The sequence below is a fragment of the Castor canadensis genome, chromosome 17 (assembly GCF_047511655.1).
Source record: "Castor canadensis chromosome 17, mCasCan1.hap1v2, whole genome shotgun sequence".
Taxonomy (NCBI): Eukaryota; Metazoa; Chordata; class Mammalia; order Rodentia; family Castoridae; genus Castor; species Castor canadensis.
The window spans coordinates 3326219-3352681 of record NC_133402.1 but is presented as its reverse complement, the minus strand read 5'-3'; the positions used below and the strand labels follow the sequence as shown (position 1 = coordinate 3352681).

The window sequence follows — 26463 nt, the reverse complement described above, 5'->3', positions numbered from 1 at the left end:
ATATAGGTTTTGTCCAGTTGATGGATCTTAAGCTGTTTCCAGTTTGGGACTATTAAGAATAAGGTGGGACTACAAGACGCTAGGTATTGGTGGCTCACGCCTGTAATCCCAGCTACTCAGGAGGCAGAGGCAGGAGGATCATGGTTCAAGGTCAGCCTGGGCTACATAGTGAGACCCTATCTCACAAAACCAAGGCTAGGGATGTAACTCAGCAATAGCACACACAAGGCCTGGGTTCGATCCCCAGCACAGCAAAATAAACATAATAAATAAGTTACATAGCAGAGAAGCATCAAAATAAAATTGGTACATAAAGAGACACCTGAAAAGTTTAAGATTAGAAAGAACAGAATTTATTTTGTTTCTAGTGGAGGATGAAAGGAAACAGACATTTCAATTATCTTTTCACTTGAAATAATTAACAGTCTTCTTCCCTCCTTTGTTGGAATCCATCTTTTCTTTCCTTGGCTTCTGAGAGGCACTTTGTCTTCTGCAAGGAGAGGTGATGCCTCAGGGCTCCAGCAGGGCTGAGACAGCTGGGGTCCCCAGCTGGTCACCAGCTGGAATTACAATCAACAGCAATGGTGAATGTTTCTGAAGGCCTGGCTGAAGGTGGGTGATCTGTCATCTGAGAGCAGCTTCCCAGTGACACACGTTTTGGATGGCACTGAGCATCTGTAGTGTGCTTGACTTCCTCCACGTTTTCAGTACCTTTTAGTACTCTTTGCCTGACTTCTTCGCCACCAGGGTGCCCTCCAGCCACCTGGGCAGACTGGATCCTTGTGTGCAGGGTGGCTCAGGTGCCTTGGCTGCTCAGAGTGGGGTCCCTCATGGCCTTATCCAAATGCTTGGTCATCTCCTGGCCCAGCGAGCTCAGCTAGCCTCCACAGCACTTGCTGGGTGGGGCACAGCGGTCTCAGACAGTCCTGCCCCCTGACTTTATTTTATAACTGAGTTGACTTTCATTAGTGAGTTGTTCTTCATATACTCTACACACACGTTCCTTATGGATAGATAATTTGCAAATATTTCCCCCCCCCATTTTTTCACTTCCTTGATGCAGTACTTTTGAAATCCTAAAGTTTTCAATTTTGATGAAATCTAATTTATCCTTTTTATAAAAAATTTCACCCCCCTCCCCGTTTTTCTTTTGTTGTTTGTGGTTTTGGTATCATATCTAAGAATATGTTTAGCTGGGTGCCAGTGGATCACGCCTGTAGTCCTAGCTACTCAGGAGGCAGAGATCAGGAGGATTGAGGTTCAAAGCCAGCCCCAGGGAAATAGTTCTCAAAACCCTATCTTGGGCTGGTGGAGTGACTCAAGGTTTAGGCTCTGAGTTCAAGCCCCTATATCACCAACATAAAGAAAGAAAGAATATGTTTAACTTTTTCATTGTGGTAAAATATACATAACATAAAATGTACCATCCTAACCTTTTTCTTTTCTTTTTTAGTACTGGGGATTGAATTTGGGGCCTTGGCATGGTAGCAAGTGCTCCACCACTGAGATACTCTCCAGCACTTTTTTTTTAAATTCAAGTACGGGAGTTTGAACTCAGGGTCTACACCTTGAGCCACTCTACCAGCCCTTTTGTGTAATGGTTTTTTAAGCTAGGATTTTACTAACTATTTGCCCAGGGCTGGCTTTGACAGTGATCCTTCTCATCTCTGCCTCCTGAGTAGCTAAGATTACAGGCGTGAGCCACCAGTGCCTAGCTTCCCAACTCTTGTTAATTTTTATTTATTTATTATAATTTTTTTTGGTGGAACTGGAACTTGAATTCAGGCCTTCATGCTTGCTAGGTACGTGCTCTATAACTTGAGCCATGCCCCCAGTCCATAAATTTTGATACAGGGTCTCATTAAATTTCTCAGACTGCCCTCAAACTAGCCTAGCAGTGTGAGGCTCTGGGCTTGATCCCCAGCACCACCAAAAAAAAAAAAAAAAAAAAAGAGGGGAAAAAAAAAAGGCAATTTGGAATAGTGACTTAATCATGCATTAACTTATAACCATAACACCATTTGATTCAGTAGTTACATTTCTATCCCAGAAGAGAAAAAATTAAGTAACACAAAACCACACATAGAATGTTTGCCTTATAGGTGAGTTCTCCTGAATATTCAAGGAGCAATTATATCTTATCTTATGCAAACTATTCTAGAAAAGAAAAAGACAAGGGAAAGCAACTCACATAATTTTATGAGATAAGGACGATTTGAACAGAGGAAATTACAAGCCAATCTCATTTATGAAGGTAGAGGCAGAAATCCTAAATAAATATTAACAAACTAAATCCAGCCATATATTAAAAATGACAACTGAAAACCAAATAAATTCACAATCAAATTAAGATCATGCAAAGTTTATTGCAGGAGTATAATGAAGGTTTAATGTTAGAAAAATCTACTGTGTGTTTCACAGCATTGACAGATTCAAGAAAAAAACACAGAAACCGTTTAGGGTGCAGGGAAACTACTAGATGAAAGCCCACCTACACAACTCTCAGTAAACAAAGATTAGAAAGGAGCCCTCCTTAGCCTAGGAAAGAGTATCTACCTTAAACCTACACCAACATGACCTGCCCTGCCTTCCCCCTGCCTTCTCCTTCTCAGGGAATAGCAACTCTGAGCTCTCACTTGCTCAGACTAAAATTAGGGATTATCCTGGACTGCTTTCTTCACTTGCCTCACTTCTGATTCATCAGGAAATCTGATTGGCTCTGCCTTCAAAATATATCCAGAACCACATTTCTCCATCAGCACAGGCATGGTGCAGCCCACTAGTACCAGTTACTATGTGAGTCTCCAGCCTGGAAAGTTTTGCTTCCAACTCTGCAACTCTATCCTTCTTATCTGTTCTCTTTCTCTCTCTCTCTCTCTCTCTCTCTCTCTCTCTCTCTCTCTCTCTCTCTCTCTCTCTCTCTCTCTGATGGTACCGGGGTTCGAACTCAGGGCCTTTGAGGCATACTTCCAGCCATATTTATTCTCAATACAGCCTCCTAGGAACCTAGCAACTTGATTTTCAAATCTCAAACTTATATCATAGTGCTAGGAATTCTTTTTTAAACTGGTGTTTGAACTCAGGGTGCCACTGGAGCCAACTACATCCCCTAGCCCTAAAGTGATCTTGCAAAAAAACAAAAAACAAAAAAAGAACTAGCCAGGTGCAGTGATTCATATCAATAATTCTAGCTACTCAGGAGGTGGAGATCAGGAGGATTACAATTTGAAGTCAGCCCCTGGCAAAAAGTTAGCAAGACCCCATCTTAACAAATAGCTGTATGTGATGGTACGTGCCTGTTATCCAGCTATATAGTAAAGTGTAAATAGGAGGGTCTTGGTCCAGGCTGGCCTGGGCATAAACTCAAGACCCTATCCCAAAACTAACTAAAGCAAAAGGGGCTGGGGGCGTGGCTGAAATGGTGGTGCACCTGCCTAGCAAATGCAAGGCCCTGAGTTCAACTTCCAGTACCTCCTAAATAAATAAATAAATAAAATAAAGGTCCAAAGACCAGAGCCAGACTTACCAAGAAATAGTCACTTATAGTATAATTCTGCAGAGCTGTGTACCTTTTACCTCATCAATTTTTACATTTTCATTAACCCAAAGAGAAATCCTGCACCTTTAAACCATTAGCCCTCAATTTTCCATGTCCCCCAACACCAGGCAACTACTAATCTCCTTTTTGACTCTATAGGTTTGCCTGTTCTGGATGTCCATATAAATAAACCCAGACACCAGTGGTCCTGTGACTGGCCTCCTTTGCTAGTTTTGAAGTCTTCCAGGTTTATTCATGCTGCAGCAAGTACCGCTGCTTCTTTCCTTTTGATTGCCAAATAATATTACCTTGTATGAATATATCATATTTTATTTATCCATTCATAGTTGGTGGACATTTGGGTTTCCCCACTTTTTTTTTTTTTGAGACAGTATCTTGCAGACTGGCCTCAAACTCGATCATCCAGCCTCACTCTCCTGAGTGCTGAGAGTACAGACATGAACCACCATGCCTGGTCCCCCATTTTTGGTCTGTTACAAATATTGCTGCTATGAACATTCATGAACAAGTTACTGTGTCACTTTTTTTGTGGTACTGGGTTTTGAACTCAGGGCCTACACCTTAAGCCACTCCACCAGTACTTTTTTTGTGATAGGTGGGATGGGTTTTTTTTGAGATAGGGTCTTGAGAATTATTTGCGCTTCCTGATCTCTGCTTCCTGAGTAGCTGGGATTACAGGCGTGAACCACCAAAAGCTTTTTTTGTGTGTGTATGTCACTGAGGTTTGAACTCAGGGCCTCATGCTTGCTAGGCAGATGCACTGCCACTTCAGCCACTCTGTCAGCCCTAGTGCAAGATCATGTTCCACAGGGCTATGCCATTTTATGTCCCAGCCCATGGAGGAAGTTTGCACTGTTGGTCTTTGAGCTCATAGACTCCCCATGTATGTGCTCTTTGGAACACTGTTTATTTAGACTCTCAAGTTTTTGTTTATTTGTTTTTGAGACACAAGGGGCTTTCTATATAGCCCAGGCTGGCCTCAAACTCACACTCCTCCTGCCTCGGCCTCACAAGTGCTGGGATTATAGATGTGTGCCTACATGGATGGCTCAACAGTTCTGACATATTCTACATATAAATCCTTCTCAGATACATGATTTACAACTTTTAAAAATATTGTTTATCTTTAAAAGAACTTTATGTTCTTTAAAAATATAATTCAAGCCAGACACAGTGCTTCCCTTCTGTAGGCCCCACTACTCAGGAGGCTGAGGCAGAGGGACTCCTTAAGCCCCGAAGTTCAAAACTGGTCTGGGAAATAAAGCAAGCTCTCACCCCTACCCCCAGTATAATAATTCAGTGACATCACTCCTCTGCTTTGGGATCTCCCAGTGGTTCCCATCTCACTCTGAGTCAAAGTCAGATTCTTTTACAGTGTCCAACAGGCACTATAAAGACCACCATGTGTTTCTGATTAATCTCCCACACTCCCTCCCTTCCCTCCCTCATCCTTTCCAGCCCCTTATCTCCTTGTTGTTCCCAGAGCATGACATTGCTGCTACCTTGACCTTGACCTCTTCCCAGGTGCATCCCTGCAGAGTCTTCACAATCTTTTCCTTCCTTCTAGTCTCCCTCAGACATCTTTTCTCAATAAGGTCCGCCTTGGCAATATTGTTTAAAATACCCAATCTTTTCTTCTTCTTCTTCTTTTTTTTTTTTTTTTTGCAGTACTGGGGCTTGAACTCAGGGCCTACTGAGCTACTCCACCAGCCCTTTTTTTGTGATGGGATTTTTTTGAGATAGGGTCTCGAGAACCTGGGCTGGCTTCAAAATTTGATCCTTCTGATCTCTGCCTCCTGAGTAGCTAGGATTATAGGCCTGAGCCACTGGTGCCTGGTGGGAACTATGTTTGTAAGCAGGCAAAAAGGAAGGGGGATTTAGGTTCAAGGTGGAGGGTTTGGTTTTTGATGGCACAAGCAAGAAGGCAGATAGATCTACTGGCCTGGATGTGAATTCCTAGGTAGACACTGTGTGTACAGGAGCCTGTAGAAGTTCTTTTTTGGTGGTTTCAGTTTTCCCAGTAAAGTAGAAAGCAAGCCATGAGCTGAGAGAGAGGAGGGGAAGGAGATGCTGCAGCCTCAGGAGCAGAGAGTGGGAAAACAAATGACTAGTGTGGGAGCCACTGCAGTGTGTGACCATTGGCTATAGTGACACAAGTCAGTGTGGTCATGCGCTCTGTCCCCAGCCCAGTCCAGCTCTCAGGTACAGATGAAGAATAGCCAGAGAGTTTGATTAACCCCTAGTGATGGTTTTGCCAAGCAAGTACAATCATGGGGGAAGAAAAGGGAGCTGAGTGTATGTGCAAAGCAGCATTTGTAATACTTGACGATGTAATGTAAGCTCAGTAAGAAGCAAACAGAGGAGACCAAGGGGTCAGACTAGTGGACTGCAGGTCCCCAGAGGGTCAAAGTATTTCAGGGTGCTATGGAGAATGAGATAAAAAAAAAATTGGAGGAGGTCCAAGATAGAGTTCATACTGTGGACTTCACCCCTCCTGGGAGCTCACTTCCTTCTCCCTCAGCCTCCCTCACACTGCCCCAGGCTGTCAATGGCTGCTGCAGGACTAAGAGCTGACTGGGCCTTGGGCCTGGAAAGCTCTTCTTGGATGTTCACACACTCATTTCCTCTTCTCAGTCATGTCTGCTCCACTCTCATCTCAACACTTGAGATTGTCCCCAAGCAAACACTGTGAACCCTCTATCACAATTCTATTTCCTTTATGCATAGTACTTACCACTTTCCAGCATCTACTGTGTTATTTGCCCGTTAATTCTGTCTACCTTCTCTCTTGCTACAATCATGTAAGGTCTGTGAGCGCAGAGATCTTTGCTCTGTTCATTGGTTGTGGTTTGGATATATAAAATGTCCTCCCGAAAGGCTCGTGTGCTGAGGGGTTGGCCCTCAAAGCAGTGTTCAGAGGTGGGGCTCTGGGAAAATGATTGGATCATGAGGGCTCTGACCTCATCAATGGATTAATCCATTAATGGATTCAAAATGTGATGGGTTGGCAGAGTGGCTCAAGTGGTAGAGTGCCTGCCTAGCAAGGGTAAGGCTCTGAGTTCAAATCCCAGCACCACCAAAACAAACAAGATTCAAGGACATTATTGGGAGGTGGTAGAAACTTAGGAGATGGGGCCTAGTTAGATGAAACAGGTGACTAGTCACTTATTCCTTATCCCTGGCCCCTTCCTTGCTCTCTCTCTCACTATTCCCAGGCTACCATGATGGGAGCAGATTCCTTCTGCCATGCTCTTCCACCATGATGTTTCTGCCTTGCCATGGGCTTAAAAGCAATGGAGTCAGTCAACCATAGTCTGAAACCAGGAGCCAAAATAAATCCTCCTTTTTAATTGTTTCTCTCAGGTATTTTGTCACAGCTACATAAATGGACTAGCATGTATCCCCAGCATCTGGTATAGTGCCTGGCACACCCAACAGGCTCAACAAATAATTGTAGAATGAATAAATAAACTTATACAAAACGTCAGCCCTACTCAAGGCAGGAACAAGACACTGGTACTTATGTCACTGCTTGAATCTCATATGCATCACAGGCGAAGAAATGGAAGCCCTAAGAAATGGAGAGAAGCAAAATTTGGGGATTTCCTTTTCTTTTTAAACATATGCTTCAACTGTCTGGAAACCCCAAAGGATTCTAGAAAAAAATGCTCAGTGCAATTAGAACTAGTAAGAGAGTTTACCAAATTTGTTGGATCAGTCAAAAATGTGCAGTATCTGACAGTATCTGATGGGATATTAATGCTGTATTGCAAGACAGATGAAAACAAGTAAACATTTATAGCATGTTTTCGAGTGAAAAGATTCAATTCTCAATATTTAAAACCTAGCTGGGTGCTGGTAGCTCATGCCTGTAATCCTAGCTACTTGGAAGGATCTCCGTTCCAGGCTAGCCCACTCAGGCAACTAGTTCTCAAGACCCCATCTCCAAAATAACCAGAGCAAAATGGACTGGGGGTGTGGCTCAAATAGTAGAGTGCTTTGCAATCACAAAGACTTGAGTTCAAACCCCATTCCCACAAAAACAAAACAAAACAACAACAAAAAATTCACAGTAACTTCTTAGTCTCATTCCCTACTGGTTAGTTTCCATTTCCAAAACTGTTTCATTATTTGAATTGATTTGGATCAGGATTCAGACAAGATCTAGAGCACAATTGACTGTTATATTGCTGGATTCTCTTCACGTATAGTTCTTTCATTTGCCCTGTTTTCGTCTTTGAAATTTATTTGTGAAAGAAATCAAGTATGTTTTTTGCAGAGTTTCTCAGTTTGGATTTTACTGATGACAACTCATAGCATTATATGCTATGTTCATTGTCTCCTGTTTGTTTGCTAATTGGAAGGAAGAGGCACTATTGTTTTTGGCAATACTGGGGTTTGAACTTAGGGTCTCACACTTGCCAGGCAGGTGCCTATCACTTGAGCCACTCCATCAGCCCTTTTTTTTTTTTTTGCGGTACTGGGATTTGAACTCAGGGCCTTATGCTCATGCTTACTAGACAGGCACTCTACCACTTGAGCCACTCTGTCAGGTACTCCATTTAGTGATGGGTTTTTTGGAGCTAGGGTCTGGAGAATGATTTGCCTGGGCTGGCTTTGAACCTCAATCCTCCTGATCCCTGCCTCCTGAATAGGATTACAGGGGTGAGTCACCAGCACCAGGCTGTGTTGGTTTTTGTTTTAGAAAGTTTTAGCAAGCATTTATTTTAGTATAACAGGATAAAGTATAGACAAGGGGGTGGGGAGAGAAAAAGAGAAACATTTCCTTCCTTCATACAGGAAATGGAAGCAAAGACTCCTGTGCTTGGTATTTTTGAGATAGGGTCTAGTTTTTGCCTGGGGTTGACTTTGAGCTGCAATCCTCCTGCTCTCTCCCTTGAAGTGCTATTTTTTAAATGGCAATTTGCCTCAAGTTAAATTTAACACAATTCTAATTAAATTGGTCCTTGCCAAACTGACCCTAAAATTCATATGGTAGAGTAAAGGGGCCAAGAACAGGGAAGACAACTTTAAAAAGGAAGAGTGGTGGGAGAACTTCCTCCCTACATCCTAGGAGTCACTCTCAATGGCAAACATTTGAAACATTGTTATGTTGGTGCTGAAATACACATAGGCCAATAGAACAGAACCAAGAGGACCTTGGCACAAGACTTGACACTATGAATCAAAGAGAAAAGGATAGTGCAGTCAATGAAGGAAACTGGCCATCTGTAAGAAAAAAGTAAAAAGTAGGCATCTCCTCCAACTGTACATATGCACAGGTGTGGGCATGCAGACCTCCCTCCCTGCATCAAACACCTAAATGTGAAAAAGGAAACCTGTAGAAATTCTAGAAGAAAACCTAGAAGTCTGTCTTCATGACATCAAGGTGGGAAGGCTATTTTTAGCCACGAATACATATCATAAAGAACAAGAATGACAAATTTGAAGAGATTAACATTTAAAACTTCCATATGACAAAAGATACTGCAAGTGAAAAAAAATAAGGAAGATAGGAGAAAATAGTTACAACAGTTAGTTACAATTTATCTTTGGAGAGACTGAAGGGGTGTTTCAGGTGGTAGAGAACCTGGCTAGCAAGCATGAAGGCCTGAGTTCAATCCCCATACCACCATAAAAAAGTATTTATAGAAGGTTAGCATCCAAAATTTAAAAAGAAACTCACAAATGATTATGAGAAAGATGAACACCCAATAGCAAAACAGTAAAGGATAAAGCAATTTATATATAAGCCCCCTAAATGAGTAAGTGTTCATTAGTGATGCTGATACTAATTACTCGGCCTCGTTAGTAATTAGGAAAGTACATATTAAAATAGGAGATACCATTTCATCCTAAAGACTGAATAAAAATTAAAACGAATGGAAATTAAATCTGGTAAATAACAGCCAATGTTGACACAGATGCGGGCATAAGGATCATGTTGCAAACAGAAGATGACTCCTAACACTTAGGATGGTGTACACTCTGTGCCAGACATCTTCCATATGCCCCTTCAATGGATGCCTTCCACTCTTCAAGACCCTACCCTTGCCTTAGAAGGCTGACCTTGGCCAGGCACTGGTGGCTCACACCTGTAATCCTAGCTACTCAGGAGGCAGAGATCAGGAGGAGCACAGTTTGAAGCTACTTTGGGCAAATAGTTTGTGAGACCCTATCTTGAAAAAACCCAACACAATAAAAGGGCTGGTGGAGAGTGGCTCAAGGTGTGGGCCCTGAGTTCAAGCTCTAGTACAACCAAAAAAAAAAAAAAAAAAAGGCTGACCTCGACGGGCTCCCAGGTCCTTGGACTTGAGTTCAACAGTGGCAGCCAGCTCGGACTATCTGCATTGCCCTCCATGCTCCTTTGGGCCTGGAGGTGGTGACAGCTCAGTAGCTACTAGCCCCATTTCTTATGGGTCCATATGGTTTTCTGCAACCTACAGTGATGGTGTAAGTAGTTCCTTTACAACACCCTTCAGAAGTAGGTGAAGGGAATTCTGCCTGATACACCCACCCCCTAGTGTTTACCTAGTGACAAGCTTGGACGTACAAGGAGACCTGTGTAAGAAAACTCATTACAACCCTGCTTGTCACAGGAAAAAAAGTGAATACAACCTGACTCGGCCTTTGGAGGACAACAGGCAAAGAGACTGTGGTTCAAGCCTGGTGTGGCAGCATGAGTCTGTAGTCCCACCTACTCCATAAGCTTAGGCAGGAGGACTGATTGAGCTCAGGCACTGGAGGCCAGCCTGGATGTATACTCGAAAGAATGAAAAGCAGGGTCTCAAAGAAATATTTTGGCACCTATGTTCATAGAAGCATTATTACTTTTTTATTTTTTGCTTCACTATTAACTCATAGCAGCATGATTCACGACAGCTACGAGGTGGGAGCAACTCAGTGTCCACTGACAGATGAATGGAGAAACAAATGTGGTATATCCATACAATGAAGTATTATGCAGCCTTAATAAGGAAGGAAATGCTGCCACACAGATGACCCTGAAGGTAGAATGGTAGCTGCCTTCTGCCATGGTAGAATGGAAGAGCTCAGGGGAGGGGAATATGGAGTTATTATTCAATGAATGCAGAGTTTCAGAACTTTTATCTAAAAGTGTTCAGAAGATGGATGATGGTGATAAGCACACAACGGTTGCGTTTACTAAACAACATCAAGCTGTACGCTAATTAGAAAGATTAATTTTTCTTTGGCAGCACTGGGGTTTGAACTTAGGGCCTCACACTTACTAGGCAGGTGCTCTACCACTTGAGCCACTCCACCAGCCCTTTTTATGTGTTAGATATTTTCAATATAGAGTCTCCTAAACTATTTGACCAGGCTGCTTCGAACCAAGATCCTGATCTCTGCCTCTCAAGTAGCTAGGACTATAGGTGTGAGCCCCCAGAGCCTGGCTAAAATGGTCACTTTCATGTTATGTATATTTTAATCACAATTAAAACATAATGTTAAAGGCAAAGACTCAATTACCAGAAAGAATCATGCAAGCTATAATTTATGTATAATGTCTTAAGTATTTAGAACAAATTTTCTTAACGGTTGGATACCTAGGTCTAACAGATGAGGTACATGGGCCTGTCATTTTGGATGGTCAGAAACAGAATTGGTATCTTATGTAAGTCTGTCTCCATTTTTTTTCTTACCATTCACCACCCCCCACCAGAGTTGGGAAATCCCAACTACATCAGTTCCCATACCCGATCCCTCCTCTCAGCTGCACCAAGCTGATCTTGTCACTCTCCCAACAGAATTGTGACTTGCCAGTGTCTCTCTGCTGACCTTTCGAAAAATCGGCTTCATTAATGGGGCACAGTAGCTGATACCTGTAATCCTAGCTACTCAGGAGGTGGAGATTAGGAGGTTCGAGGCCAGCCTGGGCAAAAAGTTCACGAGATCTTATTTCAACTAATAAAAGCTAGGTGGGAAGCATAAATAGGACGCTCATGGTCCAGGCATAAAAGTAAGATCCTGTCTCAAAAAAAACTAAAGCAGGGGGAGGGAGATGAGGGAGACAGATGGTGGGAGTGAACCTAACTGAGGCACACTCTGTTAGATATTACTGTAAGCATATACAGCAATACACAATGAATCCCCCCCCCCCGCACAACTAACATATGCTAATAAAAATGGCTAAAAAAAGAAAAAAAATAGTAACTAAAGAAAAAAGGGCCAAGGGTGTGGTTCAAGTTTAGAGCATCTGCCTAGAAAGCACAGGGCTGAGTTCAAATTCCAGAACCACAGAAACCAACTTTATTGAGAAATAATTTGTGTCCCATGAAATACACTTAAAGTGTAATGTCAATGGTTTTTAGTACACTCACAGAGTTGTACAATGACCACTACAGTCAATCTCAGAATATCTTTTTTTTTTTTTTTTGGTGGGACTGGGGTTTGAACTCAGGGCTTCCTGCTTACAAAGCAGGTGCTCTATTGCTTGAGGCACCCCACCAATCCTAATCTCAGAATATTTTTACCACCATCTTCATCATCAAGAGGAATCTGGTCTCCTATAGCTGTGATTTACTGTTGCCCAGCAGCCAGACCCCAGTAGACAACTGATCTACTTACTGTCTCTATGGATTTGCTGTTTGGACATTCCATATAAATGGAATCATACACTAGGTGGCCATTTGTGTCTGGCTTCTTTCTCTGAGAATAATGACTTAGAGTTTCATTCATCTTGTGTAGCAGGTGTCAGTGTGTCATTCCTTTTCTTAACCAAATACTATTCTCCTATGGATGGACGGTAAGTTTACTCATTCATCAGTTGATGGATTCAAATGAACTTTTCTCTGGAAACATTTCTTTCTTTCTTTCTTTCTTTTTTTTTTTGTGGTATCAGGACTTGAACTCAGAGCCTACACCTTGAGCCACTCCACCAGCCCTATTTTTGTGAAGGGTTTTTTGAGATAGGGTCTTCCAAACTATTTGCCCAGGTTGGCTTCAAACTGTGATCCTCCTGATCTAGGATTACAGGTGTGAGCCACTGGCACCCAGATGGAAACCTTTCTTGATTTATTTCCACCTCTGGCTCCTCTGTGCCCACTACATCCTTCTCTTCGTTCCAGAGCTTTCTGTAAGCAGGGATTTCTTGGTCATTTAATGCAGTCTCTGACACTGGAGATGGTGAGGCTTGTAAAAGGGCAGGCATTCCTCTGAAGCCCCTTAGTATCTGGGTGACTTGTCCTTCGCTAGCCTCATTTCCTCATATGTGAAATGAGTACATTTTCTCTGCAGGACTGTGGAAAGTGCTGTCCACCTGGAGGTGTGGCAATGGCTTGCCACACTCAAGGCAACCATGATGATGTAGTCGACCGTGATAACCAGCTAAGGGTGCACAGACAGGACCCACATGTGTCCTTTTGATGTTCCCCCATCTGTGTCTGAGAGACTCAGACTGAAGAGAGAAGAAACAGAAAGAAAAAGCAGATCTCAGAAAGTACCAGAGGAACTGATGAAAACAACTCAAGTGAGAAGTGTGTTAGAAAAAGGCTTTGTGGCACAGGCGTGGCTTACGGTTGGGCATGGAGAGACAGTGGGGGGTTTGGAGTCTGAACACCTGAGACCCAGGTTCTGCCCTGACACATCCACTCTGAATCATTTGGATTGGATCCCTCAGTTCTCTCCTGTGTAAAATTCAGTGTGTATCAACAGCAAAGCTGCCCACCAGCATGGGAATGGCTAAAGATCACACACACACACACACTGCTTGTGAACCATTTACCAAAGGGCTCCATGGTGTCCCCACTGCTCCTGGGACAGGCCCTAGTTAAGGCTTCTAGGTGACCAGACACCTTGTCCTCTCCAAAGAAGAGTGGCCTAGTACTGCCTTTGAGCAGGCCCACCCTTTTCAGTGGCCTAGAGGCCTCTAGGACTCAGGGGACCTGACATTGTTCATCACTCACTCATTCATTCACCAAATTTATAAACCTACTTTCTGCTGGGGATTGTACTGTGACTAAGACATAGCCCTTGCTCTCAAGGAGCTCACAGACCCATGGTGAGACAGACACCCAGGGAACTTCAGGGTGCTGCTGGCCCTGGGTCACTCTGTAATTCCATGTTCTTCTTGCCTTTCCTGTGAAGAGTTCTTGTGCTTGCTAGGCAGGCATTCTACCACTTGGACCACACCCCCAGCCTCTTTGTTCTTGAGATGAGGTCTTGCTGATACTTTTTGCCCTCACTGGTCTCGAGCTCAAAATCCTCCTGCCTTTGCCTCTGGAGTAGCTAGGCCACCGTGCCTAGCTTGGATTGACTTTTTGAATATTCTATGATTTCCAGGGCTTTTTACTTTAATTCTTCACATAGAGGATTGCCCAGGGAATTAGCACAATGGCGATGCCCTTGGGGGTTTCTCTAGAGATATTTGATGAATAAATAAAAACATGAATGAATGGAGGGGAGGAGGGAGTGGGTTATGTGTCTTCTCTCAGGTTTGTCCGGTAGTGATGTTGGGAACCCTGACATCGCCTAGGAGGGATTCCTGATGCAGGTGACATTTGAACTGGGTCTTGGAGGATGAAACATGTTGTCAACACTGGGAATGGCATTTGCAGAATTATAACTTGGCCTGAATGATAACTACCTAGTGGCTAAGTGAGTGTGGATGTTGATAGTGACCTGAGTGATGGAAACAAAGGACAGATGTAGAAGGGTGGCTAGCACGAGTTTTGGACAGCATAAATAGAAAAACATAGGAAGATCACTCAATGTCCACAAGGAAGGCAGTCACTGTTATGTGTATGTACATACATGTGTGTAGATACATATGTTTTTAACAGAATTCAGATATGTTCTTAGTGTTTTCTTCTACTATGTAGGGGAGTTATTTGTTTTGATCCTAATTTCCTTTTTTTTTTTTCCCCCCCCAGGACGTTCTAGCTGGCTCTAGCTGGGGATAAACATGAAGCGCCAGGAACACTTTAAGTGAGAAGTTGCCATCTTAGCCCCGGCTCAGGACAATGAGGGACGACACCGGGGACACCAGGACGGCAGGGTGGGGAGGAGGAGCCGTTTTTCCAGGTAAAGAACTTGGAGAGACTGGCTACATGGTGGGCGGGGAGAGAGAGAGAGAGAGAGAGAGAGAGAGAGAGAGAGAGAGAGAGAGAGGAGCCCGCCTGATTCACAGGTTTCCAGCTTAGGAAACGTCAGTAGTGGAGATAACTTTTATGATAAGGACTTCGGGGTGAAGCTGGCAAGTTTTGAGGGGCAGACAGCGAACTGAGATGGGAAGACCTTAGTTTTTATGGTTGTGTCTCGCGGGCAGTGGCCAGGTGTGCAGGTCCCCCCGCGACTCCACACCTGTCTGGGTACCTGCGAGGACACAGGGGATTGTCCGCGGCAGGGCGCGCCCCCGGGACGTGGAGGTCCTCAGCCCGGATGCGTGGGGCCTCTTCTTGCAAATGATGGTGTCGGACAGGGGCCGCATCGCTTCGGGCTTGGGAATAGGCGCTCAGGAACCTTGCGTCCCCCTCTCTTCACTTTGGAAGGGCGAATCTCGCTGTCAGTTCCTCTCTCGGTGACCTTGGAGAAGTTGCTGTTTCTTCCTACCTCAGTTTCCCCATCTGCACACACTATTCCAGGGACCCGAGGATGGTCTGAAGCATGCAGAGGCCACTCCACTATCACTGGCATGGAATGAGGCGAAGTGGCGCAGTCTGTGTTGCGGTCTTCCCCGGTCGTCTCCGCCCGATGCCACCAGGGAGGGTCGCGGGTAGGGACGTGAGGAGCCGGGAAGAGGCAGAGTGGCCCCAGCGGGACAGGCGGGCCGTGGCTGGCGCCGACTCCGCGCCTGGGGGCCCGGCCTGCCGCCAGACCGCCCTCCCGACGCACGTCTGGGCGGAATCGCAGTCAGAACAAAAGTGGCGGCTAGATCCGCGCCCCGGCGTTCCGCAGGCCCGGCCCCGGAGTGCCGCCCGCCGCCCCACGCACTGCTGCCGCGCCTTCGGCCCTGCCTCCCGAGCGCGCTCGGCTCTTTCCGCCGCGGCCGGCGCAGGTGGAGGGGGCGGGGCGGGGGCTGTGCGTGGTGACGCCGCGGGGGGGTGACGCACTGGCGTGCCCCGCCCCCTCCCCCTCCCCGTTCAGGCTCTGGAAAGAGAAGAAAAAAAACTTTCTTTTTTTTTTTAATTGAGGAATCAACAGCCGCCATCTTGTCGCGGACCCGACCGGGGCTTCGAGCGCGATCTACTCGGCCCCGCCGGTCCCGAGCCACACAACCGCCCGCGCACCCCGCTCCGCCCGCCCGGCCTGCTCCGCCCGGCCCTCGGCGCCCGCCCCGGCGGCCCCGCTCGCCTCTCGGCTCGGCCTCCCGGAGCCCGGCGGCGGCGGCGGCGGCGGCCGCGGCGGCAGCGGCGGCGGCGGCGGCGGCGGCGGCACGGGGTGGGGGGGCCGCGGCGCGGCGGCGGCCCCGCTCCGCGCATTGTTTTTCCTCGCGGCGGCGGGCCGCGGGCGGGCGAAGGAGCCCGGAGCCCCCTGGTCTTCGGGCCGCGGGCGAATTCATTAAGTGGGGCGCGGGGGGGGGGGAAGAGAAGCGAGGCGGCGGCGGCGGCGGCGGCACCATGTTCCCGGGCGCCGCCTGAGCCGCCGGGCCGGGCGCCGTCGCTGCCAGCCGGGCCCGGAGGGGCGGCCGGGCCGCCGGGGTGCCCCCGCCGCGGAGTGTCGCGCTCGGGAGGCGGGCAGGGGATGAGGGGGCCGCGGCCGGCGGCGGCGGCGGCGGCGGCGGTGGTGGTGGTGGCGGCCGGGGGCGGGCGGTGAGCGCTGCGGGGCGCTGTTGCTGAGGCTGAGATTTGGCCGCCGCCTCCCCCACCCGGCCTGCGCCCTCCGCGGCCCGGCCCGCGCTCCTGCGCTCCTGCGCTCGTTCGCTCGCTCGCTCGCTCACAGTCGCCGGCCCGACCCACGCCTGGCCCGCGCCGTCCACAGCCAGCGCTCAGGGCTGTTTCCGCGAGCAGGTGAAGATGGCCGAGAACTTGCTGGACGGACCGCCCAACCCCAAACGAGCCAAACTCAGCTCGCCCGGCTTCTCGGCGAATGACAGCACAGGTGAGGCGGGGGCCCGGCGCGCTGTCAGCGGCCGCCACCGGGAGGGAGCGGGGGTCGCGGCGGGAGTGGCGAGAGGGAGGCCGGGGCCGGGAGGGCGGGAGGACGGACGGACGGACGGACGGACGGTCGGACGGACGGACGGTCGGACGTGCGCTGCCCGGTGCCCTGCGCCTTGTCGGCGGGGCTCAGCCCTGCTCGCGGCGGAAAAGTGAGTGTCCGCACGCGTGGCCGGCTGGGGATGACAGCCGAGGGGACCGCGGAGGGCTGGAGGTCCGGGAAGGCGCGGCCGAGGGGCAAGTCCAGTGCCACCGTTCCCGGGCCGCTGCCGTCGGAGGACGCAGCCACCAGCAGCTTGGGAGTTGCGACGGCGAAGTTTCTTGGAATCTGTTCCTTGGAAAAACGTTTAGTAGTTATTTTGACACTCTTGGTTCTTTTTTTTTTTTTAGAGTCATTCCTTTTTCATACCCCCCCAAACTTAATTAGCAAGATGTCATCAAAGCTGTTGCCTCGTGTGTCATTTGTACATGTAACTTTAGAAGAAAGTTTCAAGTCCACTTGGACTCCAGTCTTCCTTTAGCTTGTGTTGGTTTTACAGTGTCGATGTACAAACAATTGTGTTAAGGAATTAGGGATTCCAACTTTCTGAAAAATTGAGCAGGATACTGTCTGAATCGATCTCTCTCCCCGCTCTCCCCCTTAAACAACTTCCCTGGACACTTTCACAGGTAATCATGTCAGGTGCCGGGAGTTTTCATTCAGTAATTCTGGGTTCTTCTGGACTGCTTCATGGTAACATTGCCAACTATTTGAATTTCCTCTTTTAAGCTCTGCTTTGTGGTAAAAACTTGTGCGCTGCTGGGAGCAATGCCGTCTCAGCGCAGCCAGCGTTTCTCCAGTAGTCTTTGAGTAGCGGCATCTGAAAATCAGTTTCTGGTGAATGGGCCCAAATCCAATTATGTTGCTACCCCCAGATTTGCGCTAGACACAGCTGTTTACTTGTGGCACTATGTCTGTGACTGACCACTAGTGTATTAAAACCCTTACACGTCTACTCTTGAACCAAAACTTGAATTTTGTGACTTCAGTTTCTCGAGTTATAGTTCCTGGAATCCAGTCATGAAAGGCAGCATGAAATATTAGTTAATGTAGAAATGAGATGATATGTAAGAAAATCAGTTTTAAAGATACTGTCTTGTTGAATTAAAATTTGTTCAGCAGTGGGAAGGATCAAATGATTCTCAGGTGTAGAAAAGTCACTAATAATGCTTTTGCTTTTAGCTGATAAGTTTGACATTAATTTTGTAAAATCAACTTATTAAAGAGAGATGTGGAAATAACAATAGTTTAAATGCCCTTTAGTTGAATAGATCTCCCTTTGTTAATCTTGCCGTATTTGATTGAAGTCTTTAATGACATGAAATACAGATAATACAAAGCAAGTTCAGCTTAAAGCTTTGTCTCTGAAACTGGTAACTTAAGTGGCTTTGCAGTTTGCTCTTGTAGAAAGAAGTTAATGTAGATTTTGTCTTTATTTTGTTTTAAAAATGGGGACAAATTAATAACAAGACTTAACAAAAAGGCTGTACTACCATATATATCCAGCTCTTTCCAAGATGGAGCCTAAAGGAAGGCGTTGTTTGGGGTAGTTTCTGTTACTGCATGGTCAGATTTTTACTTAATATGCTGCTAATCACAACAGAGCTTATCAGAAAGGATTTTCTATAATGAACTATTTTCCCCCTTCTTTTCCACTTTTGACCCTTGAAAGGCACAGGAGCACTTTTGCTTTCCAAAATGTGGGGGAACAGTATTTAATGGCTCCAGTTTAAATAATTGAAAGAATAACATGACAGTCGTATTTGAATCCTTGGTTACAGGTAAACCCATCATCACATTATCATGAAAGGGTGTGTTAGTGTGGGCTACCGAGGAAGAGATCATTATTGAGCACATTCAACGAGGTGAAACCTTATCTGGAGTAACTACTAGTTTAAGACATCCAGTAATGAGATGGACAGAGATTTTAAGGATATATATTAAGCAAGTAAGTGGCAAAAATATTTACATTAAATACATTCAGAGGAGTGAAGGTATTTGATTAGATGGGACACAGACCTAAAACTAAAATTCTGGAGAGACTCAACCTTTGTTTTTAAAAAGTGAGAGGATGGCCGGGTACCAGTGGCTCAAGCCTGTGATCTTAACTACTCAGGCAGAGATCAAGAGGATCGCCTTTCGAAGCCAGACGGGGCAAATAGTTCTCAAGACTCTACCTCGAAAAAAGCCATCACAAAAAAGGGCTGGTGGAGTGCTCAAGGTCTGGGCCCTGGGTTCAAACCCCAGGCAAGGAAAAAAAAAAAGAGAGGAAAAAATTGGGCCAGGTGGGCATGTGTTCTGAGTATAAGATAAATTTGCAGGAAGGAAGCTCTGTGCCTGAGAAGAGCTGAGGGGTTAGAAGAAGAGGGGAACAGGTGGCCTTGGAACCTGAGAAACAGGAGCAACTTGAACTACTCTGAAGCAGGGCACACAGCTGTGGAAATGACTGTCTTTTAGATGTGTCTATAGGAGCAGTAGTAGGCTGAGAAGAGATTGTCCGATGTTGGGATCAGCCAAGGTGGTGTCTGCAGGCTGCTTGCAGCCCACCAAGGGGTGCATCTGTGTATGCATAAGCCATTCCAGTAGGGCCAGACAGCATCTGAGTGACAAATGCCATTGCTGCCAGTAGCCCACAACAGTCACCTAAGGTAGGGAGAGCATGCAGAGATGATGGAAAGAGGGAATGTGCCCCAAAGGAGGGTAGCAAGAGGAGGAAAGAGAAGCAGTACTTTTTACCCTACTAATGAAGCAGCTCTAGCTAGAGTGGCACAGAGTCTGATGGTATCAGATATTGATGAAGTAGCATTCTCTTGTTTTATGTTGAAGCCTTAAACACTTTCTTCCAGATGTAGTCTTCCTTTTCTTACCACCCTTTATTAGAAGTGGGGACTTGGTGTTTGCTAGTATATAGTTGTGTATTTTGGAAACTTCCTTTATTTAGTATGTCCAAATTAAAACAGCATACTACTGTCTTTCAGTAGCAGAAATTTTATCATGAAACAGTGTAGGAGAAATATCCAGGCAAGCAAAAGAATTTTATTTCGGGGGAGGGGTAGTCAACTTTATTATAGCAGAATTTGTGCACAAAAGAAATAGAACTGAACGTAAGTACATTTCATCCTGTGTTGTATATAAATATCCTAGGCGGTTGTGATTGCATTTTATGATGCAAAAGACTGTTTTGTTTTTTTTTTTTTTAAAGTATTTTGGGGGGTGGGGTAGGGGGAGTAGTACTGGGGTTTGAACTTGGCCTTGAGCTTGCTAGCTTGGTGCTCTACCACTTGAGCTATTCCGTCAACCTATTAACTTAGTTTTTTAAAAGGTACAGTTACACTATGTTGCCTAGGCTGGCCCCAACTTCTGGGCTCCTGTGAGCCTCCTGCCTCAATCTCCCTAGTAGCTGGGGCTATACTGCTTCCAGCAATGATCCTTTAAATGCAGTAGATGAGTGTATTTAAAGAAAGCTTGTGGTGAATAGGATTGGTAACCAGCATGTCTTTTACAATCAAATGATAAACTTTGTTGAGTGTATAGTACTTTACCAGTCTGAGTGCTTTTCTCTGCATCATCTCAGTGTGATCCTCATACCGTCTGCAGGGGGCCAAGAGAAGATACCATTACTGCTGATGTCCAGGTGTGATCTGGACTTGAGAGAGGTGATCTGCCCAAAGCAACAGAAAGGGTCAAAACCATAACCAAATCTAGGTAGTTAAAGTAACAGTTCTGTGTGTTTATTTTGTAAATCAACATCCATAAACATTGAATTTACTTGAATCATGGACTCAGGAGACTGATGCTTGGTAAGTTTGGATAGCATCGCTCTAGCTGTTGAGTTAAATAAAGCCCTATGTGGAAAGTTTATAACCATCTGGGGAAGAGGGGCAGGGTATGTTCTTCCTGGCATGGTGGGGAAGGACCCCCTTTTCCCTTTGGTTCTGGTGTGATCCTCCGTCTAAACTGTATGGGCTCATGTTCCTGTTTACTCAACGAATAATTGAGAAATGGTCAAGTTATTTTACCTCATCACTAAATCCTGGCCAAATAGGAAGTAAGATTTTTTAGAAACTTCTAAAAAAAAAAAACTTCTAGCACTTTTTATGACTATCCCTTGCTATAAAAAGTATGGACTTAATAAAATGTTGGATAAGAAAAAAAAAAGTATGGACTTGAATAACTGAGAGAGGAGTGAAAATTAGGCTCACTGAGAGCTCTTCAGGGATGATGGGGGTGGGTGTATAAGTGTGGTAAGTGAGAATCACATCATGTGTGCCTTAGAGGTAGATAAAAAGATTGGGGATCACTCCCTGTTTAACATTTGGATTTGATTCTGTAATTGTTAAGCATAATTGAAAATGGTTTATAAAGGGACTGAGGCTTAATCCTGCAGTTGGAAATTGATGCTTAGATTGTTAGCATGTATTTTTATACCTTCAACTTTTGCCACTGAATTGTCTCGAAGTGTGCCATAACTTGGGACTTTGTGAGTACTCTCTTTGTATTTTTACTTCATATGTTTGAAAACAGAATAGTTAAAAATGGGGTGACTGTAGTATACTTTCTTTGGTTAAGATGAAATGTATCTTTTGGTGGGTTTATAAAGATTAGCAACACTTGCCAATTTGGTTCTTGGGGGTTACATTACTGAGGGCACCATCTTTTAATCTTTCTCAAGCCAGCCATGTGGCATGTATTTCAAGAAACTAGAGGGCATGCTAAGTAGTGTTTCTCAGAAAAAGGTTTTGTATCCCAACAAGGAATTTTGGCTTCCTAGAACCTTGCTATGCTGGGTGGGTGCTGTGAGTCCTTGAGAAAAAGGGGCTGGATATTCTCATTCCAAATCTCAAATCTAGAACCCCTTTTTAATGTAATACATGCATCAGCAAAATTTCTGTAAAGGGCCAGTGGATACATATTTTCTGCTTCGTGGGCCATCTGGTCTGCTGTTGCAGCTACTCTGCACTGCCATTTTGGCAAGAAAGCAGCCATAGTATGTAAGAGAATGGGCATGGCTGTCTCCCAGTAAACTTTAGTATTAAAAACTGGCATCCAGGAAATTTGGCCCACAAGCTGCAGCTTGATGACCCGAATGTGATGTTGGACTCATGCTTTGAACACGCTGTTTGGGAGCATCAGGCTGTCCCTAGCTGGGCACAGCAGCAGCACAAATTTTCTGAGCCTCTTCTGAGTGCTGGCCTAGACACTGACTGGGAAATAAGGCCTGGGGGGTAGCAGGGTGAGATGAACATTGAAGAGCTTAGTAGGGCTGACAGAGTGACTTAAGTGGTAGAGTGCCTGCTGCCTAGCAAGCATAAGGCCCTGAGTTCAAACTTCAGTGCCACAAAAAAAAAAAAAGTTTAGGAGCTTAGTAGGATTTTCTTATTTTTTCTGTATCAGTTTTGTGTACTTTATTTAAAATTAGGTAAGTTTAGCAAAAAGCCAGATAGATTTGTAAAAAGTTTATTTGGTTCTTTTGTTGGCCATTGTGCTTCTCCCTCACCCTGGTAGCCCCCACAGCTTTCTCACCCTTGTTCCTTTTTTAAAAAAATTTTTTGGTAGTGGAATTGGGGTTTGAACTCAGGGCTTTGTGCGCTACTGCTTGAACTACACCTCCAGCCCATTTTGCTCTGCTTATTTTGGAGGGGACTCGAGAATTGTTTGCCTGGGCAGATCCTTCTGATCTAAACCTCCCAAGTAGTTAGGATTATAGGTATGAGCCACCAGTGTCCACCTCTCATCCTCGTTCCTTTGTCACCTCAGGCCCTCATCGTTTTCTCTTTCCCATGAAACTAGATGACAAGCAGCTACGAAAGGACTGGTAGAGCTTTTCTAAGGCTGTCCTCCTGGTGTGGGTATAGCACCTGGCAGAGTATGCCCTCAGGAAACCTTTGAGGCAATGGATGAAAGAATATGCAATTTTTGTCCGTCACAGTTGTCATAGCTTTCTCCTAAGACTTTGCTTTTTAAGTTACTTGGTACCACTCTGGATTTTTTTCTTTGTTTTCCATTTGAACCTGAGTTCTCTATCTGGGTGCTCTCACCCAGTGGTCAACCCAGCTAGCCTAGGTGAGCTTGGGCTAGAGAGTGTTTGGGACAGTTTACAAAAGCTTTCAGAGCCTCCATTTTCTTCACCTATGGAATGGAAATGATGATTCCCATACCAAAAGGTGTCTGAGGGCAGACTAAGGCCATGTCTGGAATTTGCTCTGTCTGGAGCAGTGACTGGGAAGCTGTCACTGGAGCTACCAGGGAATGAGGGTATGGCTCTGCCTTTCAGGACTTTTCCCAGGAGTGCTAGTCTGATTGGACCTGTTTGTTGGGAGTTGTGGAAACAACAGTAGCTGTGTCCACATGTCCACAGAGGCCTATGTACAGATGCATCTGTTGTGCAGCCCTTCAGTAGATACATAGTCAGGAATGCTGTAATCAGTGCTATCGATTTTGCCTCCATTTTCACTTGTAGTTTTTACAATAGGAACATAATGGCCACGAAATTTTAAAATGCTATAAATTAAAGTTGTGCCATGTGTTCTGAGACTCTTGATAATTTTGAAGCATATTCTATGGATTGTTTAAGCAGCAAATGAATATATGCTTCTGTTCCTTACTGTGTATGTTATAATTCAATTTGAGACCCTCCTTAGGCAGTAGCAGTACACAGAAGATTCTCTTAGATGCCTTTCAGTAGTTTACAACTGTGTCAATAACACTTAAAGGCAAAACTTGAGAAAAGAATACAAAATGCAACAAATGTGAGAATACTTGTAATCTGGAGAGGGCTGCATTTATTCCCTAGTGCAGAAGCCCGGGGCTGGGTGTTGGGGTGGGGCCAGCACCTGAGATGCCCTGGGGGGGTGCGTGAGGGACTTTGGATTGTGTGAAGTACACATGCCACATGAGGTTGTTGGGGGAGCTACAACCTCTGCTGTCTCTCTGTCCTCTCCTGTACCAGAGTGCAGCCAGGTTATTAGGGAAACCTGCTTGTCTTCTTGGGCTTCTGAACTAGGAGCAGCACCCTGGCTACAACAATCGTGTCTCCTTAGATGTCACTGAAGGCCGTGGCTCACATCTAAGTCCTCTTCTGGTTGTCTCCAAATGGTCTCTCAGAAGCCCTGACACTTCTGGACATGCCCTCTGATTTTAACACGTGTGCCCTGTACCCTTCAGCCTACTCTGAGGCCTTTCTTGTGTGCCTCCCTCCTTGGAATGTGTCCCATTGGTTCTGGCATGGACAGAATGTGGAAGGAATCCCCCCTTCCACATTCACTCTTAAGGTTAGCTTTCAGGAAAATTCTCACATTGAGGTGGAAATGTAAGCCATTGCATCAGTATATGTGGGGGCTTTTGCATGTTTCACTTTCTTTGAAGACTTCTGGAGTGATCAGTTCTTGCCATCAGACCTTCTTGAAGGGATCTGAGCCAGGGCATTTAACACATGTAGAAGGTTGACCCTGTTGTCCCCATTCTCCCCGCCCCCCTTTAAAGTTCTTAGACCATATAGAGAATGGCTGTTGCTTCATTTGTCTTTGAAAAACTGCCATTAGGGTGTTTTCTGTTTCTTAATTTAGGAAGGAAGACTTGTTGAGCTCAGTGTCTAAAACTTGAGTTTCTTCTAAAACTTAGGACTTGGATATCATTCCATGTGACATTTTACTCTGTGTTTTGTTTCTATTAATCAAAAGAATGTTTACTTGATCCATTGCTAAGAATAGTAAAACCTAGTGGAAATCTTTCTTCTTGAGTATACCTGATTTTCCTTTTCTGTCTGCTACTGTTTGGAAATTTTTAATTTGTACGGTATCTCCTACAGCTGCATCTAAGTCAACCTTTTGAATTTATTTATTTTGGCAGTACTTGGGCTTGAACTCAGGGCCTCATGTTTGCTAGGCAAGTGCTGTACCATTTGAGCCACTCCACCAGCCCAACCCTTTGAGTTTAAACCATCTATAATAAAAAGAAAAATGAGCTATTTAGTGGGGTTGTACAATTCTATTGCAATGTAGGTGCAATATGGGTTCTTTTTAAAATACAAAACATCCTCTCCCCTTACCAACTAGTTCCAAGTTTTCTAATGATAATGATACCCCTGTACATATTTTGACTTTGTAAATTATAGTTAGAATATCCAGTGAAATAGTAAGAAAAACAAGCTGCTCTTTTTTTATGATAGCCTGTGAAGAAGGCTTGTACAACATTTACTTAGAGCCGATTTTGGTATTTGATCACAAACTGAATGATGACACTCAGGAGCTATGGAAATCTATTAAATAATTAGAATTTGCTTTGACAGTTATGGACTATAAGAGTTTGACCCAATTCCTTTGGATTAAAATATTTTGAGTATTTGTCACCTGATTAAAAGTAGAACCTTCTCAGCATGACTCAGAGTTGAAGGAAATGTCAGAGCTTTTTATACTGGGAGCCAGCAGTGTGGTACTCAAGAGGGAGCCCTGGCTTAGACTCAGTGGACTCGTGCAAGCTCAGCTCCCAGTTCAGCAGCTCTGGACTGGGGCTTCACATTGGAGCTTGGGCCGAGATGGGGTGTGTGGGTCAGCGGGGGTGGGGTGGGGTGGAGGGATGAGGTGTGGGGGATTGATTTCTAGAAGGGACTTTTTCCTTACCATATTCCACTTCTGGTCACTTTGAATAACTTTGTGTACATTGGGCTACTGTGGAACATGGCATAAGCAGGTTGAAGCTGCTCTTATTATTATTTAATTATATGGGAAAATAGCAGACCTCACCTGCTTCTCTGGCCCATGAGGATTGGGATGATGGGGGCGAGGGCCTGATTTACAACTAGACCAACATAAGTCTTAACTGTACTGGTGTGGGAAGTGCTTCCCCTGCCTGTTTCACTTCCAGTCCAAGACTAGTGCAGTTTCAGTTTCCAGTCTGTAAAGAGAATGAATTAAGAGCTAAGTTTCAGAAATCCTACAAAATGGGCAATAGTGTGACTCACTTTACTGGGTCTGTGTTTGCAGTTAAACTATTCTTTATTGGGAAATTGAATTCTAATTAAATGGAACTCTTTCTAGTTATTGTTCAGAACAAGGGCTTGATTTAGAATAGGACTTAGAGTAAAAGGAAAAGCAAGTACAGAGAAATTATAAAAATTGTCTTTGTTACTCAGAAAGCAGAATTAGGGGAGAGAATGGCCTTGGGCTCCTGGTGCAGCTTGGTCAGGTTGAGTGGTTGAAAAGACTGCCCTTGGGACTTCATCCTCTTGGGGTTAGCTCCCACTGACCTTGAGGGGAACAGATTCAGCTCAGTGCTCTATTGTGAGTGCTGCCTTTTCCTATTCCACAATGGAAAGTCCTTTCTGTGGGGGTTGCTTACCGCCTTTTTATTCCCTTAAATCTTTAGGTGGTAGTGGGGTGTGTGTGTGTGTGTGTGTGTGTGTTTGTGGTACTGGGGCTTGAACTCAGGGCCTTTACCTTGAACTACTCCACCAGACAACCCCACCCCCCCACCCCACGCCTTTTTTTTTTTTTTTTTTGTGAAGGGTAAGGGTTTTTTTGAGGTAGGGTCTCTTGAACTGTTTGCTTGGGCTGGCTTCCAGCCGTGATCCTCCTGATCTCTGCCTCCTGAGTAGCTAGGATTATAGGCATGAGCCACGGGTGCCCAGCTTGTGTTTTTTGAACTAGTAAAAATTGTCCCTGCTAGGTGCCTGTCATTCCAGGAGGCTGAATTTGGGAGGATCGTGGTTCCAGGTTAGCCAGGGCAAAAAGTTTGTAAGAGCATCTCAACAG

At 45.2% G+C, this 26463-nt stretch overlaps 1 protein-coding gene across 2 annotated transcripts in view; it reads left to right on the top strand.

The window, feature by feature from the left end:
• The first annotated feature begins 16374 nt into the window (after positions 1 to 16374).
• Positions 16375 to 26463, top strand: part of Crebbp (CREB binding protein) — a 127294-nt gene continuing 117205 nt past the window's right edge. The window contains exon 1 of one of the 2 annotated variants that reach the window (XM_074059246.1): positions 16375 to 16618. In XM_074059246.1, coding sequence (XP_073915347.1) covers positions 16534 to 16618 — 85 coding nt within the window. In that variant the 5' untranslated portion in view covers positions 16375 to 16533. The remainder of the gene's footprint in view (positions 16619 to 26463) is intronic. The other variant, XM_020156526.2, reaches the window with a different exon arrangement.